Source organism: Ictalurus furcatus, chromosome 11, assembly GCF_023375685.1.
Source record: "Ictalurus furcatus strain D&B chromosome 11, Billie_1.0, whole genome shotgun sequence".
Lineage (NCBI taxonomy): Eukaryota > Metazoa > Chordata > Actinopteri > Siluriformes > Ictaluridae > Ictalurus > Ictalurus furcatus.
The window spans coordinates 26,142,738-26,163,243 of NC_071265.1; the positions used below are offsets into that span (position 1 = coordinate 26,142,738).

General features: G+C 36.4%; 2 protein-coding genes across 3 annotated transcripts in view; one reads left to right on the plus strand and one right to left on the minus strand.

Moving 5' to 3' along the window:
* Positions 1-5,804: 5,804 nt before the first annotated feature.
* Positions 5,805-9,885, plus strand: im:7152348 (uncharacterized protein LOC559250 homolog). 2 transcript variants are annotated; one of them, XM_053636320.1, is made up of 4 exons: positions 5,805-6,084; positions 7,385-7,978; positions 8,240-8,350; positions 8,924-9,013. In XM_053636320.1, exons 2-4 carry the CDS (start codon positions 7,638-7,640, stop codon positions 8,967-8,969), a joined length of 498 nt encoding a protein of 165 aa, XP_053492295.1. In that variant the 5' UTR covers positions 5,805-6,084; positions 7,385-7,637; the 3' UTR covers positions 8,970-9,013. The 2 variants fall into 2 exon arrangements, with proteins under 2 accessions (XP_053492295.1, XP_053492294.1); XM_053636319.1 differs by lacking the exon at positions 5,805-6,084 and having other exon boundaries at positions 6,902-7,978; positions 8,240-8,348; positions 8,924-9,885.
* Positions 9,886-14,409: 4,524 nt separating this feature from the next.
* rab6ba (RAB6B, member RAS oncogene family a) overlaps positions 14,410-20,506 on the minus strand; it is an 89,130-nt gene continuing 83,033 nt past the window's right edge. Inside the window, exon 8 of the mRNA XM_053637079.1 lies at positions 14,410-16,121. Coding sequence (XP_053493054.1) covers positions 16,057-16,121 — 65 coding nt within the window. The 3' untranslated portion in view covers positions 14,410-16,056. The remainder of the gene's footprint in view (positions 16,122-20,506) is intronic.

Here is a 20,506-nt window from a genome sequence, read left to right on the forward strand (position 1 = left end):
CGCAACATATTTTATGAATTGTGTGTTTGATTTCTCACCAGCAGATGATTTCACATTTGTGTTTTAGATAAAAATGCATGATAGTAGTATTTTGATCATTTTTTATGGGTACATACCTGGGCCTCATTTATGCAATAATTTAAGCACAAAAATGAATTACTTCTATTAACTTCATTAAATTAAAGACAAAAGACTTGTGCATAACAGAGTGGGCATAACAGGGTGGTCAAATAGCTAACAGATAATCAAAAGTTGTTTTAAACTTGCATTTATGGATTTTTTGTTCTTCTCATTACATAAAATTTACTCATGACTTTTGAGAGCTCAAATACTGGTAAAAAAAAAAAATACCATAAATGTCAAAAAAAAAAATGGTAGCTGAAAGACAAAATGGTCCAGTATAAGGCACTGCATTGTGTCTTGTTAAAAAAAAAAAAAAAACAGCATTTAAAACAGATTACATTAAAACCAATTAATAATGATGGTTAACACCTACGTAGTAAAACAGCAATTAAAAGTAAAGCAATTAAAAGTAACAGCAATTTAAAAACTACAAGATAAAAAATACAAAAATAATGTAAAATAAATTTTTACATTATGTCAATCATTTCAAGATTAGAAACATTTTAAATAGCACGTAAAAGCAATTGTTAACATCATGTAAAAAATAGTAACTAAAAGTACTTTTAAAAAAACTTTAAACGTCTTAAAACATAAATTTATACCGCATCAAGCAAGTATAGCAACTATCATATGGCATAATCAAACCTTCTAGGCCCAGCTCTGTGGTTGTAGGTGTGTCAGGAGTAAATTCTGTACAATCCCTGTGGCCTTCACTGAGAACCTTTCTACAAAATAACATTAACAAGAAGCTTATTATACAAGTAGTATCTTTTGTATAAGAATAGTACGGCTTCATAAGCACTTTGCTTACACTTAACCGTCCTTAAAATATTTTTGTTTTGTTAGATTTAGGGAAACAGCAACATTTTTGAGTCAAATTATCTGGAAAATAGAAGTTAGATGGCACCACAGGCCATACTGCTGGCTCATCTATTAGAAATTAGATTACACTACAAATTTCACGAGAGGAAAATATATTTTTTTGAAAGTGCATAGTGCGTACTATATCATGTTGAAATGAAGAAATTATGACAGTTTGGGACACTTTTAGGATCACTATGACCTGTCAGGTGATATGGATCAGCTTACTCTGATCATGCCTTTACATGGATGGAGCTGGGGGAAAGGAACATGACACAAATTTATTCACAGACTTTTAAATCGTTATGCTTCAGAAGAACCAGCAAATACACAAACAAAAGCCTAGGAAGTTTGTTTGCATTAGGGAATATTGTTTCACACATGAACGTAACTAAATAGTGCACCATGTGATTTAAACCATCATGGCTGATTTGTGAGATGATTCGAAAGCGACACAAATCATGTTTACTGGTATGTCAAAACATTACGTAGTATTATAGCAGTATGGAATATTTTGTGAGTAATGTTTGCGATTATGTTTAATGAGTAAATGTTTCCTGAAACAATGATGCTGGGAAGCTTCATTCCTACTTCTGAATAACACCCTACACAGTGAAAACATTCCTGAGAAACACACAACATCATGATGAATCATGGATCACAATTGAATCATGATGCACTACATTGCCAGGTAAAAGCTTTTTACTTTCCTATATTTCAGAATTTGGGGTAAACTCGGTTTACAATTATTGTAAAATGATAAATGCAAAGAAAGGGTAGGTCTAAGTGAATTGAGAAATGCTTTTGATTTTTGAATAGGAAAAGACTATGATGTTGAACCCTGTAATTAGAAATCATTTATGTGTCTTACAGCTAATAAAAGCACCTCCATATCTTCAATGTCTTTTAATTTAGTGCCTCATTAGGATCTTTGTCATAAATCATATGGAAATCCAAATGTTCAAAAAAAGTTTCACTATCAAAAACCCCACTATATTAGGTGTCACCCAAAAAAAAAAACATGGCTCCCTTTTGAGTTTGGTTCCTTTTAAAGATTCTTCCTCATGTTGTCTCAGAGTTTGTCCTCACATAGCTAGACTTGATAAGTGTAGACCTGGATGTATGACCATCATAATTAAAAACACTACACAATTAATACCGAATTGAATTAAATAAATCAGTTTATATCGCAGCAATGTTGAATGCTCAATTCTGATTGGTCAGAGGGCGTTAATTAATTTACTATAACAGCAACTCTGGCACTACTGCTGGCTGCAATTCAAATATCAGGTTTATAATAATGCATTTGTTCAAATGTGTTCTCATTTCTGTAGTAACAACTAGTTCACAGGGACTTGGATAGAAGATGCTCCACATAAACAGATGAAGAAACATGTAATTATTGATATGGTGAAGGTTTCTATGTGGAGAAGTTCTCCAGAGTCAGTGTTTTTACCAGTAAGCAGTAAAGAGGTTCCTTTAAACTGCTTGGCAGTTTCTTAGTAACTTGACAACATGCATTTTTATGGTGACATGCCTTTGTTTTTTCCTATTAACTTCACAAGAGGGGTGGCACTGTGGCAAGGTAGCACTGCTGCCACACAGTTCCTAGGTCCTGGATTTGATCTTGAGCTCAGGTTACTGTCTCTGCATAGTTTTGAATGTTCTCTGCGTGTTTGCATTGGGTTTCCTCTGGGTCTTGTTGGTTTTTTTTTGTTTTTTTTCCACTGTCCAAATAAACATGCAGGTAGGCAGATTGGCCACACTAAATTGCCCCTGGCTGTGAATGAGTGGGTAAGTGTGTACAGTATATGTGTGCGCATGGTGTCCTGCGATGGACTGGCATCCCATGGACTGAGTAAATGAATGAATGAATGAATGAGCAAGAACTAACATGTCTCACAGATGTTCCAGAGCATTATACATAAATATAAATGGATTAAAAAGTACAATGTGTGATTAAAAAAAAAATCATCAATGGTATAAGAGGAATAAAACAATTTTAAGTTATTTCTGTTTTATTATAACGTCATGGTTTCTTCGGTGCATACAATGTCATTATCTATCATTCAATATTGGGCCAATGATAAAAGTTCAGTAAGTTTCAATTCTGGGGGGGGAAAAAAACCTAAAAACTAAAATAAATACCATTCCGAAGAAAAATGTCAAATTTAAAGCCATATTCAAACATAATGTCAGATCTAATCTTCGGTTTAAGAGTAAACTTTGACCACTTCAGAAGCCCAGCGGTTGTAAACAATGGTTACTTGCAAAACATTATGGTGCACTTATATTCTACTGTATGTAGCTCATCTTATCTTGCTATCCAATAACAGCAGTTTTATTAGCGTTAACAAGTCAGATAAATTTTATTGGCTCACATGAAAGAATTCAGATGAAATGCCGGCTACAAGCTTTCTGATTTGTGAGCAAATGCAGCAGTATCATAAAACCAATGCAGTAGTATCATAAAGCAACCAAACCAAATAATAGTGTGTGTGTGTGTGTGTGTGTGTATAAATATATATTAATTAAATGTTTCTATATATATTGAAAAAAGAATACCGTAAAGAGCACTAAACAGTAGTAAATGAAACAATATCAATATTCAAAGTCAATTCAATATTCAAACAATATCAAAGTCAATATTTGGTGTGACAAAGAAATAAAAGTAAAAATAGTTGTCTCCGGTACAATTTCTGGCGTTTTATAAGGAACTGAGCTGTAAGTTTTATAAGGAACTGAGCTGTAAGTTTTATAAGGAAATGAGCTGTAAGTTTTATTGAGCATCTTGCAGAACCAGACACGGTTCTTCTGGAGACTTTGACTGTCGCACGCGCTTCTTATTTTTGCAGCAAAACCCAGCAACCTTCATTGTGTTTCTTATCTGAAAAGTGTCTCTTACATAATAAGCTGCTTTCTTTACTGATATACAAACATTTGTCCTGTAACATTTAATTGTGTGCTAGAAAACTAATGTTTGGGAATCTAAAATGTTTTTTTGTACTGACTTGATAATGTCATAAAATTCATAAATTATATATATGTATATGTAATATACATTTATATAATTTATATATGTATATTTATACATATATAAATATATAAATATATATTTATATATAAATGTATATTTACATATAAATATACATTTATGTATAAATATATATTTATATATAAATATACATTTATATATATATATATTTATATATATATTTACATATATAAATATACATTTATAATTTATATATATTTATATATATATATATATATATATATATATATATATATATGTGTGTGTGTGGGTGTGTGTATGTATATATATATATATATATATATATATATATATATATATATAGAGAGAGAGAGAGAGAGAGAGAGAGAGAGAGAGAGAGAGAGAGAGAGATTTTATCATCAGATTATCATTATCAGAGTTTATATTTATTTTTGAGATTATATAGTTATTAGTCTGCTTTTTTGGTGAATTTAATTTAATTGTTTAACCTAAATCTCAATAACTCAAAAACAAGAAACATTTACATTTACATTTATTCACTTAGCAGACGCTTTTATCCAAAGCGACTTACAAATGAGAAAGATACAAGCAAAGCGATATATCAAGCAGAGAACAATACAAGTAGTGCTACCGTACAAGATCCGTTAATTGAATTCCAGAAGAAGCAAAGTGCACAGAGTAGAGGTGTAAGTGGAATCTTTTAAAAATTTTTATTTATTCATTTATTTATTTATTATTATGAGTTGGTTAGGTGTTCATGGACGAGGTGGGTCTTTAGCTGTTTTTTGAAGATGGTGAGAGATTCTGCGGTCCGGATTAAGATTGGAACTCACAACTGACTCACAACTGACTTAATTTACTCAATTCAAATGTGTACATCAGTTCCATGTGATTGAATTGAGTTACATGAACACAATTTGTTTTTGCACATCCAACATGATTTGAGCATGTATTTTCAAAGCCTTGAATAAAATCAAACTCCATCATTTTACCCGAACTGAGGATCAAAACCAGTTCTCTGGCCTATAGCAACATCCATGTTGCCATATCATGTAAAAGTAATACTACTGTCATAGTTCCCGTCAGTGCCAACATCCTCAAGAGATTTCATAATGTAATTGGTTTACATTAATACTATGTGACTTGATCACACCCAGTCTACATAATTCAATCCAGTAATTAAAAACTTGTTTAAATTAAATTTAGTAAAAGCAATGAAATCATGTTTTGATGAAAAACTTAATATTATTATGTAAACAGCATGTATTTTATTCTCTGAGCAACCACATATAATTCCCCCCCCCCCCCCCCCCCCCCCCCAATGATAGGCCTATAAATAATATCATTTGACAAATGTCTTCTGTCAGTGGAACGTTCAGAAGTAAAATGTTTTATGGCTCCAATAAATAACCGAAATATTATTGCACACATATAATATTTAAACAGTTAGATTAGGTTCATTAAAAAATCTGTATTGAAGAGGCCTATTTTACAATTAAAGGGGTCCCCTGGCTACAACAGGGTTGAAAACCTCTTTGTTGTTGTTGTTATATTTGGTCTGGTGGTACACTGTGTCTGAGTCAGAGTTAAAAAAAAAAAAAGCTAAACACTACTACAGAAAATGTAAGTTCCGTCCACGGGCTACAAAATTTCTCTAAAAGTCTCTAACATTTTAACATGATATCATTTTAACTGTGACTCAGTCAGTGCATCCCAACCCCCAATTTCAAACAGAAACACACATGCTCCCCCAACACACTCTCCACCTGCTCCTATGTGAACAAAGACAACCGCTGGTTACTGGAAAAGAGACCACCCCTTCTATTTTTCCTCTGAACTGGGCTGTCACAAGATCATCTCCTGCTCCGCTGTGCTCTGCGTGTAGTGCAAGACATTCCCCACCACTCCCACTATTCCAAGCAACCTTTAAAAACACACACATACCAGGCAGTCACACAGACAGCAGAACTGGTTCTTCTTCTCACACTGACACACTGACAGTTAGTAGATTGAGCAAACGGCTGGAACGGAGAAACAACAAGCAGCACCTGACAGACAGCTGGTATAGCAGCGCTCCCTCCGCTGTAAGTAATATGTTATCCTCAGTCTCCTTTAATCCTTTTTACACTTTAATGATACCTTTCTGTCTGTGGTTTATGCTTTAAAGGGCAGGACAAAAAGGTGATATGAAGCATCCTTTGGAAAGTTAGATGGAAATTGGGTCTCTATGTTAATTGCAATCTTTCAAAAAAGCTTCAATCTAGAACCATAGAAAGCTTGTTTTGTTCGGGTTGTCCATCTTTCGAAAAGCCTTAAAGGTACTATGTAGAATATTACCGCAGAGGTTTACCCTATAAGAGAGAACTCTTTTAGGAGTCAAAAAAAAATTTAAGCACTCTTAACTATGCAAAGAAGAATTATTATTTCTAGGAGTGTACATGTTTAATCGATTTTAAAATAAGATTCACACACATGATCTAGTGGACTTGTTCAAATTTATCTAAATATGTTAATAAACACTGTTTTTCTGCAGTAGAGAACATGCAAACTGACTGCTTTTACTTTAACAAATCTGCACACTGATATTTTCTGTCTGAAAGGCCAGAACAGGTCAAAGGTTTCCTCCACGAGGTCAAAATCAAATGAATAATTCTGGACTAACAGGTGGCCAACAGCTCCTGGGTAGAATTAAGTATTGTGATGGTAAACACTCTGTAGGACTGGCTGTAGGAGAGGCGACAGCTGTGCCATCTGCTCCTGAATTTTAATGATGATTTTACTGACAATTAATACAGAGCAGATTGTTAGACAAACTCAGTATAAGGCACAAAGTACTTTACAAACTGTAATCTGTAATAGCATATCATTAATAATATTTATATTCAATTTAAGGATATTATACACATTTATTCTGGGGTACCATAATCCATTATCCAGATGAATCTATAAACCAGTGGGCTGTGTAATTTTGACATCTGGGTTAATTTGGCTTTATATTGCAGCATGTTGAGTTAGAAATCAAACAGTGCCTGAGCTTAAAGTGGTAATATAGGGCTAACAAGTATGCTTATTTATTATCTACAGTAGCATTATTAGGCACATGTCTACCCCTAGGTGTGAATGTGTGTGCATGGTGCCATGCAGTGGAGTGGTGTCACACCCAGGGTGTATTTTCACCCCACACCTAGTGTTCTGGTAACTCTGGAACCAGGAAAAAGTAGTTACTGAAGATGAATACATGCCTTTGTGTAAATGTAATTTTTGTATTGTTTGTTTGAGGTGCACATGCAACTCATAGACCTTCTTTTACATGAAGCTGCCATTACGAAAGTGCTGGCACTGGACACAAATAACACCTGCTATGCTTTGTTTGTTCTTTGACAGAGAGAAAGACAAATTAAAGAGACACACCATTGCGCCTGTAAAAGAAATCAGATCATAATTCTAATTAATTACTGAGGAGGACCTACATAAAGAGCAACATTTTCTATTGTGGAACATATTCCAACTGGACCCTCGTCCAATTCCTGTCCTGCACCCTTGCTGGGCTGGTGACATCCTTGAAGGATCTGAATAACCCATTCATATACACTCCTCACACGTTCTCTCTTGGTGCCTGCCTCTTGCGCTCTGTGCCATGGTGCTGAGTGAAGATCACGAGTGTGGCGTGTGCTATGAGCGCTACTCCCGGAGCAAGCACGTTCCCAGAGTGCTCTTCTGCAGCCACACGTTTTGTAGCCCTTGCCTGGAGACCATGGCCTCACAGCGGGGAGGCATGCTGAGCGTCAGGTGCCCGTTGTGCCGCCAAGTGTCTTGTGTGCGACCTGGTCTCACGCTGGAAGCGGCACTGTGGGTCAACAGCCGCCTGTGGGACCGCATACCAGAGGATCGAGAACTGGAAGTAAAGGAGGAGGATTTTGAAGAAGAGAAGAGAAGTAGCGGTGTCGCAAAGGCAGAATCTCCAATGCATCCTCACTGGTGAGCATCTATAGAACAAAATAGAAATACACCGAAACAGTCCAGTAGTAGATCCAGTAGTCTCTAGGGAACCATTTCCTAGTCTGAATAGTGGAAAACCTCTTCTTGATGATGTATTTTGAAGGTTTTAAGACTATACTTCAGTGGGACTAGTTAATCATGGTAGGGAATTCCCATTGGTTCTATGGTGTGTTTGAATAATGCATGATGGGAGAAAAGAAACAACATGTTAAATATTATTTAATATTATTCATCTTTCAGGTTGAGGCTATCACCACAGCATGACCGACTCAGACTACGACTCCCAGGGTTTCTGAGGAGAATGATTGTCCCCAGGCAGTCGCAACAAAGGATAGTCCCTGGATGCAATGTGTGAGTCGTTCTATTATTGTTGCCTTTTGTTCCACACCTTCTCTCAGATTGCTTCAGATGATATTTTGTAACATTACAAAAACATTGATCAATATTCATTTGTCCACTGGATATTTCGGCAATGCAGTCCTATATTTGTTTACTCTAGTCATGTGAAACAAAACATCTCTTGGCATCACAAATGACTCACGTTCACATTCCTCTTTGGCCAAACACAGCATTACAAGATTATATCGATGCTGTTGTGCAAAGTTAAAAGTTAAGTCTACACTAAACTATAGATCATAAACTTTTAAATGTTTTCCTGTGAATGTGATGACAATGTAGTTTTGACTAGTGCTCAGGTTCAAAAGGAGAAATAAGCAGATGCGTGAAAAAGCTGTGTAAACACGTCGTACAAAGCGACGACTGACAAAACCACATCAGCCAAATCATGTCAGATTTATTTTAACCCAACAGTTCGTGAAGCATGACTCAGGCTGCAAAACTCCCATTCATCAACGGGAAATTAAATTCTGCTCAAACATCTGCTGCTCTATTGTCAAAATGCTAATGCTCTCTTTTACATCACAGGCAAATAAAATCGTGGCGAAGACTGTCAGGGGAGGAAATGCCTTGAACTAGGTTATGCCAGACTGACTTCACCACTCTGCATGATGAACTCTCACACTTGCCTTTTCATTGTCATTGAAGACATCGTGCTACGGGCATAGTCAGTAGTCCTGGATTACGAAAGGATCAGGAGCCTCAGCTTGTGACACTGAGCAGGCGTGAAAAAGCGCACCATTCTCCTGACTGTGTTTCTTGAACTGCGATTTCTGCATGAAGGGTTTGACCAGTCTATCTGCGGGGACCTTCTCATTATCCATTCCATCTATAATCTTCTACATCTGCCTCGACGGGATCTGTTTCAGCTGTTCCAACAGAGACAGGGGGAAAAGTAGAAAAAGGGTGAAAGTCCCAGATTGCAGTATGAGGTGAACAGATGGCCTCCTGAGACAGACGCCCTTCCCGACACAAACTAAAACCCCAACAACTTCACAGAAACCTTTTCATTTATTATTATTGTTACTACTTGTTATTTCTAAATTATTTTCAATTAAATATTCTTTTCACTAGACATGTCAGTGTCTATCTTGTGCTTCTCCTGGCTTTCTGGAGCTGCTTCAACTGTGTTTGTAGAGGTTGAATACTTTATAATTGCCCTACTGCTGTCTGTTTGGTTAGCTTAAATTAATGATGGAGTGCTTATGCCATCTGTGAGGCTTTCTTGGGCCAAACCAGCCCCCCAGAGAGGCTGTGTAATGCCAATGAAATGGAAAGTGTTCAGCCAAACTCATAGAGCTTCAGATCCATGGGCACTTGACTTGCAGTTAAGATTTAATTTATGCCTCGCTGCGCTCTTTTGGCATTGCACATGGTCTCAACAGAATCGCACAAAGCAAATGTCACAGGCCTCTTATCAGAAAGAGTCTGCTTTCATATTCACCAGCCTGGCAAACACAGCAAACATCAGCATATGTTGTCTATCAAGAGTTCACACTTGGTTTATATATATATATATATATATATATATATATATATATATATATATATATATATATATGTCATGGTTGAACAATTTCCTGTTCCTAGTCACCAAGGTGCATAAAAAAATATTTCAATATTAATGGGAATATACTTCAAATATATTTTTCTCATATCAATTCATAGGGGTGCCATTAATTGTGTTACATCTATATTTAACAAAGAGGGTTTAAAAAAAAAAAACACCTATGTTGTATCGGCAATTGTTTGATATCCATGACAGCAGAATATTTCTTCTTGTGAACTCTTTGAAAAAAAAGATCAAAAGGTTAAACAATAAAGACAAATTTTCCAATCCTTCTTTGCTCATATTTACCAAGGGTGCCAATATTAGTGGAGGGCACGGTAGGTCTACATCAGCAGTTCGTGGCCACAGATTTATCGAGGCAGGACATTAATAATAACGACGTTACCTCAAACAGGGAGTAGGCTGTAAAAGTTATGCTAGAGTCTACTATCTCGTGAATTTTTAGAGTAACCCTGTAATAATCAGTCGAGAGTCAAAAAACACAGTCATAAAGCATACAGTCTAGCAGCTTGTTTTGATTTGGGTTTACGTGTACCTTTGTTTATCTGTGTTCAGGGTAATATCATTAACCAGGGTTGCCAGGTATCAGCAAATATTTCCTGCCCAAATTTAAAAACACACACACACACAAGACCTGAAACTAGCCTAAAGAAATTCAGGCACTGGAAATCAGCCTCAGCATTTGAGTGGGAAACAAGATCACCATGGGGCACATGTATGATCTATGGACATTACCCACTGCATAACCCCCCCCCCCCCCTTTCAATCTTTTACATCTAGAAAGGCAAACAAAGAAGTATTTCAATGGAATTTAAAATACGTGCAGTTATGAATGAGGACCAGATGTTTATGATGTGTATGCAGGTCAGTTTCCCTGATTTGATAGACACAAAAGCACTCTAATAATATGCACACGTGCAATTTCTCACTATACTCAAATAAATGACCCATCTCTTTTCATTAGTTATCTGATTACTCTTGGTATCAACTTTATTAAAAGCACTGTGGGCAGCTTTATATATTGCTTTAAAAGACCAAACACTAAATAAAAGCATTTAGCCAAACCACGCAGGTAAGCAATGAGAGATCGTGCCAAGTTCAACATTACTTTAAAGATACTGCTTGCAGTTGGGTCTAGGCCAACAGGATCCAAAAACTGGCAATTCACAGCTATTGACAATTCGCTAGAAAGGCTACAAGCCGTTCAGAGTAAAGTTAGGGCTGGGTTCAATATTGAAAATCAAACACCAACACTGAGAACAACCTTTCCATCAATTTAACGTGATGTAAATATGGAAAAAAAAAAAAAAAAAAAAAACCAACCTCACTCTGAAAAAACCCCGAACGCATTTTGTCCTATCATTTTTTCTACAAACTCATCATTGGAGCCAGAAATTTCAATTCAATGCATAGAATTTACCACAGGAGCCAGAGCCTATAGGAGTCAGTGCACCTCTAGTTAATGTTAAAGCTAGTTAGCTAGCTAAAATTAGATCCATAGACACAATACTAATATCTAACTAGTATAATGCCTTTTGACAAAAGTGGAATGTTACTATTATAAAACTTTTTGAAAAGTCAAAAACAAAGCATAAGTACGAGTCCGAGTCAGCTAGCTAGACACTTACACATGCAGTTTCTAACCAAGTCAGATAGCTACTAACATTTATCAGTTTCTAATCAAATCAGTTACCTACCTACTTATGCATACAGTTAACCATGTCAGCTAGTTAGCTATATACGTTTGCCGTTTCCAGCTTTCAGCTAGGTTGTTAGCTACACTTTCAGCACGTCAACACCTAATGGCTTGAGGCACAATTATTGTCTGTTTTACCCTCCAATAAAACCCCAAATGTTGGTAAGGACATTTAAGCAGTCCCTACCTAAATCAACACCTACTGTATGGTTCAGCTGTCATCACTTGGAGCTTTATTTCTATCAGTACTAGAAACCTCACCTTGCTTTTCAAGAACACAGGGCCTAAATACGCAATCAGCAGAGATGATGCATGAGCTCTCAGGAAAGAACCAAAAATGCATGGCACAGGAGATCATGTGCAAAGCATCAAATTTGTAACAAATCAAAATCTTAAAATCTAAACAAGTGGTAGCAGAGTGTCATGCTTTGTTCAGTCTGCTTAGAGCAGTGGGTTCAAAACCAAGTTTAAACTGAGCCATGGCATCAACTGAAATTTACACCGGATGAAAAAAAGCCTCTAGACAACAGTGAAAGACATTCTGTAAGAAGTAGCAAAATCATTAATTATCATATGGATTAAAAAAGTATCACAGCTACAAGAAACCTTAGAATTTAACTTACAATTTTTAAAAAAAATATATATATATGTATTTATTTTTTACAGCTGAATACACATGAAATATGTTCAAATACCTAATCACCATATTGTAAATGACAGTACTGGGAGGTCCTTTGTGTTAGAAAACCAGAAACAACATAACACAAAGGAACCGTTCAGCTGGATAAATGGATAAGAGCCATTTTAATTAAACGCATGTCATCTGTTAATATGTCGGCCATCTGAGAGTTAGTCGTGAGGCTCTATTAGGCTTCTCTGCTGTGCACGTGCTCTTGTACCATCATGGCAAAATATACTATTTGAATCTAAAAACTACTAAGATATAGTCAACAAATGCTAACATCTATAATCTTTTTAACCTGTAAATAAAGCAGAAAGATGTATTTAGACATGCATAATATTCAAAGAGAAATTCCAACTAAGCAATACATTTAAAAAAAAAAAAAAAAATGTTTCTAGAGATTTTAGAGATTCCAAAAAAAGCGATTTTCTGAGTAAATGTATCATGTGTATGTTTCACATAACACAATCAGGAAACACCAGGTAAAACCAGTGTTATGTCATAGTTTCAGTTAGAACCTTGCCAAACCTGTGAAGCTCAAATGACTCAGTGTTGTTTTTCCTGGGGAAACATGCTGTGACATGATAATGAGACTCTCGTAACAATTCATTATCTACTTCTGAGTAACTTCCCAAGATATTTTCGACAAGGAAGTCAGTATGGTTATGGTAATGATTACATTCTACAAACACTATTGACAACTTTCATTCATATTGACAAAGTATTAGATCTAGGATTAATAAATCACAAGTAATGTTAAGAAAGAAGCTCACCTGTATTAATTTGTTTAAATGTTTAAGTGTTAACAAAATACACCTGCAATGACTACTTTTTCAATTCATGACTAAAATTGGTTCACAAAAATGCAGCTACAGCATTTTCCTAAATGCTAACTTGCTGAAATATGGTAAATATTGGAATGTATAAACTTCTGACTTATTTATTTGTTTGTTTTTCAAAAATAAGATAATGTTATAACTATGTTATTGACATACCTCTGGATTAGGGGTGAAACTGAATAATGTAGGCTACTAATTTGTTTATGTATTGGTAAATAGAACCAACAATTTTTTTTTTTAGGAAATACTGGGGGCAGGTACAAACAAAAATAATACCATTCACAGACCATTTAGTGTTCATAATTAAAAAAAAAAAGAAAAGAAAAAAGAAAAAAGGCCACACCCACTTCAGGTTTATATCTGAATACAGATATAGACATTTGGAGCACTAATACAAATGGTACAGATAGATACAGATAAATAATTAAATATACAACAAAAGGAGAACGTTATGAAGATCCACTTTGACCTATTTGATGATTAATATTTTATGAATCAGTGTCTTAATGGATCTTTGTGGACTTGTCAGATAATTATCCGAATTAAAACCAACAAAAGCCAGGTAGGTAACAAGACTTTTTTTTTTTAAATAGTTTTTTTAAATTGATTTTTATTGGTTCAGACAGACATGCTAGATCTCTGTACAGTGTGAATGGAGAGTGAGCTCTGAATCAATCAGACTCAAGTTGAAACATTTACACTAGTAATGGTCTCACTCTCTGAAGCAGGACCCAACATACATACAGACTTTTTTTTTTTCCTTCTTTTTTTTTTTTTTTTTGCCAAGAATGGTGTGTATTACTGTGCCAACAGAAGAATGAACAAATCACAGATTCACTGTTGTTTTGGTACACACCTTATAAGGGCTAGACTATATATATACATCCTGTTCATGCCTAATGATATAGTAGACTCTATCTACACGATGGTGAAAGCACATGATGAAGTGAAAGGTGATACAAGAAGTAAACGAAATGTAAACAAATGTTACAAGGTATCAAAGAAACAGTCAAATAATCAAACAATAAATACCTTCACACCAGAGTTTCATTTTCAGCTGTGTGTGTGCCACCAGGCTATGAGTGTCTGTGCCATTTGAAAACAATCAATGAAGGCATCATGAAAAATAACACAGAGGGCAAAACTGAGATTTGTGTGTCATTAATGAATCAGTGCACAACTGATGCTTGTTTTGCTTCTTCCATGTAGCAGGAGTCCTACAAGACAGTCAGGCAGGTGAGTGAAAACATACAGTGATACAGAGCACAATCCAGTCAGACAGCATATATCTCGACTAGAATTAGCTGGAAGTAGAGATCCATTTCTGCTGCAAGTAGATAAGAACAGAATTGCAAAGCCTCTTCTGCAAAATTCACAGGAAACACTTGTTCATACACAACACGTTATCTGGAATACCACTCTTAAATCTCTTGACTGTTTGATTAGCAGTTAAACTGAACAGCTTGTGTGCTCTGCTCTTAAATTATTCCCCAGAACTCTTGGTTCAACATTAGTATTTGGCTCATTTAATAATAATAATAATAATAATAATAAAAGATAAATGTGAGTCATTTAGTCCTAATTGTGAATAGATGTAGCAGTACTAAAGAGGAGTCATTTGGATAATAGTGACTGGTGAGATATTCTCTACATCAACCTTGAAACATTTACATCTTTCGTTCGAAAGGGCATTAAGGACTGAAATAAAGGTACTCTATATTACTGCGTCGTGAGGTCAGACACGGACACAGGAGCGGACCTCGACGTCCTCGAGAGATGCGAATGTATAAAGCACCTACAGTAGATCTCTGCATAACCCTAACTCTCAGTAGTCAGCTAATGTCGTGTCCGGTGGAATACTACATATTCATCGGTCTTAAAGCATTATTTACAGTGAAGCATGACTATACTATATCAATATGAAAAAGCTTACATGTTCATGTTTGTTTTCTTAATAGGAATGTCAAAGTCGTGAAATCATCTCTTCGGCTCTTCAGTCTGTGTTACAATCTGGAGAGAAATCATACGTCAGACACGTCTTACTGAACAGGCAATATTTGGATTCTATGAATCATCCTCTGGTTTCAAGCGACTTAAATATGAGACGTATGAGAGAAGCTTGTGAAGAGAAGTCTGCCTGTGTGGTGATGAAAAATAAAATGGAACATTTCTCCAGGATGGGATTCAAAGTGTCTAAACTGATGTGGCTGAGCCTCAATCTTCTACACTGGCTCTGTCTGAAGTACATAAAAACACTCACGAACCTTAAAACAATGAAGTTTTCATACAGTGCATAAAGTCACATGTGTGAGTAAGCGTTTACATGGACATAGTGAAAGTCGTGTACACGTATGCCAGCTGACAGAATCGAGTGGAACTATAAAATTCTAAACCGGCGACGAAAACAGGTCTTGCATGCAGGCTTGCTTTGTATTTTCATCCAGTAATTTTTGTTCGGGTTCCCTTCAATCTATACTGGCTGTCGGATGAATCTTCCTCATATGTGTAGCAGTTTTAAACTTCCTGTCATTCTTTCTTTCTTTCTTTCTTTCTTTTTTTTTTTTAAAGAGATTTTCCTTGTGTGTACAAAAATAAAAATCAAAAGGAAAAAAAAAAAAAGAATCCATGATTGGACTTTTTTGTTGTTTTTTTGTTTTTTTTCTGTCCCTTTCAAATTTTTAAGACTTTTTGGCAATTTTGTTAATAAAGTATACTATTTCACAAATGAAATGGACTTAACACTGTTTTCAAGCGGTGACCTCGTGGTCTAACGAGTGCCAAATATCCAATCTCGAAAAACTCAACTGGAACTCAACAGAAAGCAACACAACAAGCACGTGGTGTACATGAAGTAGACTGATTAGCTGTGGGCTATTAACAGGAGCATCCGCCTTCAGTGGTAGTCGGCTCTTGCGGTTTGTCCAGCTTGATGTCGATCACTGAGGAAGGTTGTTAAGGAAGAAACAGCTTCATTATGACTTATTACATACATACATTACACTATCTACATTATTTTACTCTCCACTCCTTCGGGTCTCTTCATTCATTTACACTGTTCAGCCAAGAAATCCTGATATAATGCAATTCATCCTGTCTGTACAGATGGTGTAAAATGAAACTGATTAGATGCAGAATTCATTTCAAGGTAATACAAAATCTTTCATTACTTGTCTACTGATCCAGTAAAGCAGAAGTGTCAAACGCAGGTCCTAAAGGGATAAAATGAGTGTTTTTTTTTCTTCTTCTTCTTCTTTTGAACACACTGAATTCAGCTCGATAATTAGCTGGTGAAGTTAAATCAGACGTGTTAAATGAGGTGTGCAATGCTGTGCAGCCTGGGATCCTGTATTAAGGAATGTCAGGCAAACTGGCCATAAACTATGGATCATTATTGACCCCTGGAGGCAGAAGGACAACATACAGGCTGTAGTACTCTCTCTTATGCTCTAGGAGGCACTGCATTCACAAACACAACACAACGTGTTGTGGAACTGACTGCATATCCAAAATGATGCCATGTACACTTATATATAGTTAATCTAGTGCAGTGTTAAGCACTGCTGTTTGATGGATTTGTCTTAAGTTGTGATTTTACTTATTTACTTACTTATTACCATACTTCCTCATCACCCCTGACATAAATCACACAGACTGACAATTCCCAAATGTTTGGTAAGCTGCTGTCACTTTTCTTATCTGTAGGAAAAGCATATAAAATGTAATTATAATTTTAACTTCACACACTGTTTGACACACAAAATGACACATTTTTCTTCTATCAGTTTTTCTTTCCAAAATGAGCGATATCACCGTCTGTCTTCTGCCAAGGATGCGTTAGTCATCGATCGATAATCGATAAGATCGATTACATCCCATCACTCGCTTCTGCTATAGAACAGATATCATTATTGTGTCATGTGTCTGTCAGAGAGAGGGGCTCGCTTTACTTTAGCTATACAATAAATGTTATTATTGGCATTTATCACGTTATAGGGTGTTAAGATCGTTAAAAAAAAGCAGCTTGCTTAGTTACTTTAACTAATGAAAAAGAATCAGTATTGTGTCAAGACTTATTTGGTGTCTGAAGTCTGCTTTATTTAAGTTTGGACTGGAGCCGTCTCACCCAAAATGTTTACTATAAAAACTTGCCTAAATATTCATAAACGTGTTTTGACATTGTTGAAGTACATAATCTATTACGTTATGCTGTAAAATAGCAGGGATATTTTGTATCAATTATGTTGTGTGATAGCTAGAATATTCTGTGTTGGTAATTCTAAAGTGAAAGTATGTATATTATTGGCATCCAAAATAGAATAAGAGAACTAGAAGCCTGAGATGAGTACTAATGTCTAGGCAAAAATGATTGTAAATTGCAAACTGGTCTTCAAAAACAGGTCACAGAGGTTCGAACAGGGGTAAGACAGGGACAACTTTCTGTTTTGCCCTCACTAATACACGTGCACACACACGCACACACACACACACACACACACACACACAAGCACACTATTTAAATATACACCATGTAACACTGAAAAAACCACTCCAGTGTTATGGGGTCAATATACACTTATTATAGATACATGAAACTAAGAGAGAGAGAGAGAGAGAGAGAGAGAGAGAGAGGGAGTGAGAGAGAGAGAGAGAGCGCTGCTGTTGGAGTGCATGGTTTAACTCAAATGTAAATGAGGGAAGCAATGATTTAATATTCTTATAAAAGCCAAGGAGTAGCCATCTATGCTTTCTGGGACATTTGGAAGAGTAATCTTGTCTGGTATCTCTCTCTCTCTCTCTCTCTCTCTCCCCCCCTCTTTTTTTCTCTGGATCGATACTCAGTAGAGTGCAATAACAGCAGGAGGCCTCAGTGCCATTAAGTCTACACACAGAGACAGTGAGGGTTGGGTAAGCAGTTAGGAAGGACTCTACATCACCCTGACAGGCTGTCATATACACACACGCACACACACACACATACACACACACACACTGACTGACTGAATGTATTGCTATTGATAGATAATGCACCTAACCCTATCTGTAACCTTAGTAACTATAAGGAAACATTTAGGCTTTATTAGCTTTTCAAATAAAAACTGCCTTTTTTTTTTTTAAGAAAAGAAAGGACTAGCCAAGATTCTCACAATGTCCAAACTGCAATGTGTTCCTGTTATCATGGAGATGTTTTGTCCCCACAAAAGTCCATCACACACTGATTCACACACATCTACCCACAAATCAACATTTGAAACCCCCACACACACGTCACCAGCCTGAGATGTCTAACCTTCAAACATAATCAATAAAAATCACACCCACAGGCACTCACAAACCCAGACAAAAGTGGTTTACGGACTCACCTGTCAAGTTGATTAAGTTCTGCGACTGTCACTGCTCTGATTGCTAACGACACGGAGTCAAAATTCCACCAAGAATTGAACCCACTACTAACCTGGGGCATGTAGAACACTCTTGATCTCAACGCCCTTAAAGCACACAACACAATGACTTCAGGAAACTCATCTCCGCCCCCCCCCCCCCCCCCGCTCATCTTCAACAGTTTCTCCGCAGTACAATCACACATTATTGCCCGCTTTCATCCAGAAGAAGTTTTACACATCCTCGACAAAGCAGCAGTTTATAAAGTTTCATCCACTGTGCAATTCTATACTACCATGACAGACAGAATTCTCACACCAGCCCTTATCATCTGCTTCAGTACATCATCCTCCCAGGAAAAGAGGAAATTACGAGACACTATCAGGACAGGAGAGGAAATCATCAGCAGCAGTTTGGAGTCAATACAAAACCTGTGTGCAGGTGTGCAGGAAATAGCACTGATGTCAACTGTCACATCCCACCATCAAAACAGACTACTCCAAAAAATACCACCATCAGAAAGGTGTATTCTCGGATATTGATAACACAATCTGCATGCTATTGTATTAGTTTCTGTCCCCTGATAGTTTCTCTTAATCTTAAACAAACTTGCAAGAGTTTTGGCATCCTGGTCCGCTTCTACTTTTGCTGAGTTGCCAAACGTAAACCATATACAGTTATTATTTCATAAAGCTTTACTTACGCTGTGTTCACAAGTATATTTTGACATTTATGTATGTTGTCACTTGTTGTAGGTTTGTTTTTGGGTTTAGACTGATAAATGGTCAAACATGGATTCTCCTCCCCTGATGTCTGATTGGTTGGCACAGGCTGGTGAACCTTTTAAATGGAAAACAGAGACACAATCGTTTTCAACGCATTGCCATGGTCCGATGTGTGTCGTCTGCTTATAGCAAAGACATGACTTCTTGGATACCAAAAATGTCTTGGTGAGAGTAGCTTTACATACACTATATGGCCAAAAGTATGTGGACACCTGATCATCCCACCCGTACAATATGTGGTCCTTCCCAATGTATTTGTATGCTGTAGCCTTGAGATTTCCCTTCACAGGAACTAAGAGCGCTGAACAAAGACGTTGTTTGCTAAGGTTAATGTGGAAGAACTCGAGTAGCCCGAGCCATGACCTCAACCCACTGAACACCTCTGGGATGAATTAGAAGTCTAACTGCTTATCAGGCCATTTCACTTGACATCAGTGCCTGAACTCACTAATGCTCTTGTGGCTGAATGACCACAAATCCTCATAGCCACGCCCCAAAATCTAGTGGAAAGCCTTCCCAGAAGAGTGGTGGCTGTTATAACAGAAAAGGGGAACTAAATCTGTGTTTATGCCCAGGGTTTTGGAATGGCACATATGGGTATGATAGTCAGGTGTACTTTTGGCCATACCGTGTACATCCATACATATGTATAGTATATTTATTAACGTTACAATATACGAATGTAACTTGAGATGTGAGACAAATTCCTACACCACACACAAATAACATAAAACCTAATTACCTAACCACACCTTTACCAGCAACCAACACCCAAAATGTCAATGTGAGAATCATATTTGATACAAGACTGGTCCAGTGTGAAGACCATTCTCTATAGCGTTTAACCATTAAAAAAAAATGTTTGCATTGTAAAGGGTTCTTAGCATCCTAATCTTCCTCTCAGATTAAAAAAAACAACAACACACTGTTACAATGTTACGGGTTTTCCCATAAAAGACAAATTGAAGACCTCAAGATTTAACTCTAGATTTTATTATTATTATTATTATTATTTTCAAAAGACTGTTTATTGTGTTGCAGACAATACTATCCCTATTTCAGATAAGCTACGTCTTGTCAAGAAGAATTCACTGTAATGCCAAGGAAATATCTTGAATACTCCCTTCCAGCTTCCTATCAGCATTATGTCTGTAGATCAG

Bases quoted from the DNA above. Each gene is read 5' to 3' on its own strand.
- im:7152348 (XM_053636319.1), top strand. From the start codon at position 7,638: ATGGTGCTGAGTGAAGATCACGAGTGTGGCGTGTGCTATGAGCGCTAC. The intron at 7,979-8,239 runs GTGAGCATCTAT...TTCATCTTTCAG, and splicing joins TCTCCAATGCATCCTCACTG to GTTGAGGCTATCACCACAGC. The intron at 8,349-8,923 runs GTGTGAGTCGTT...TTTACATCACAG, and splicing joins GGATAGTCCCTGGATGCAAT to GCAAATAAAATCGTGGCGAA.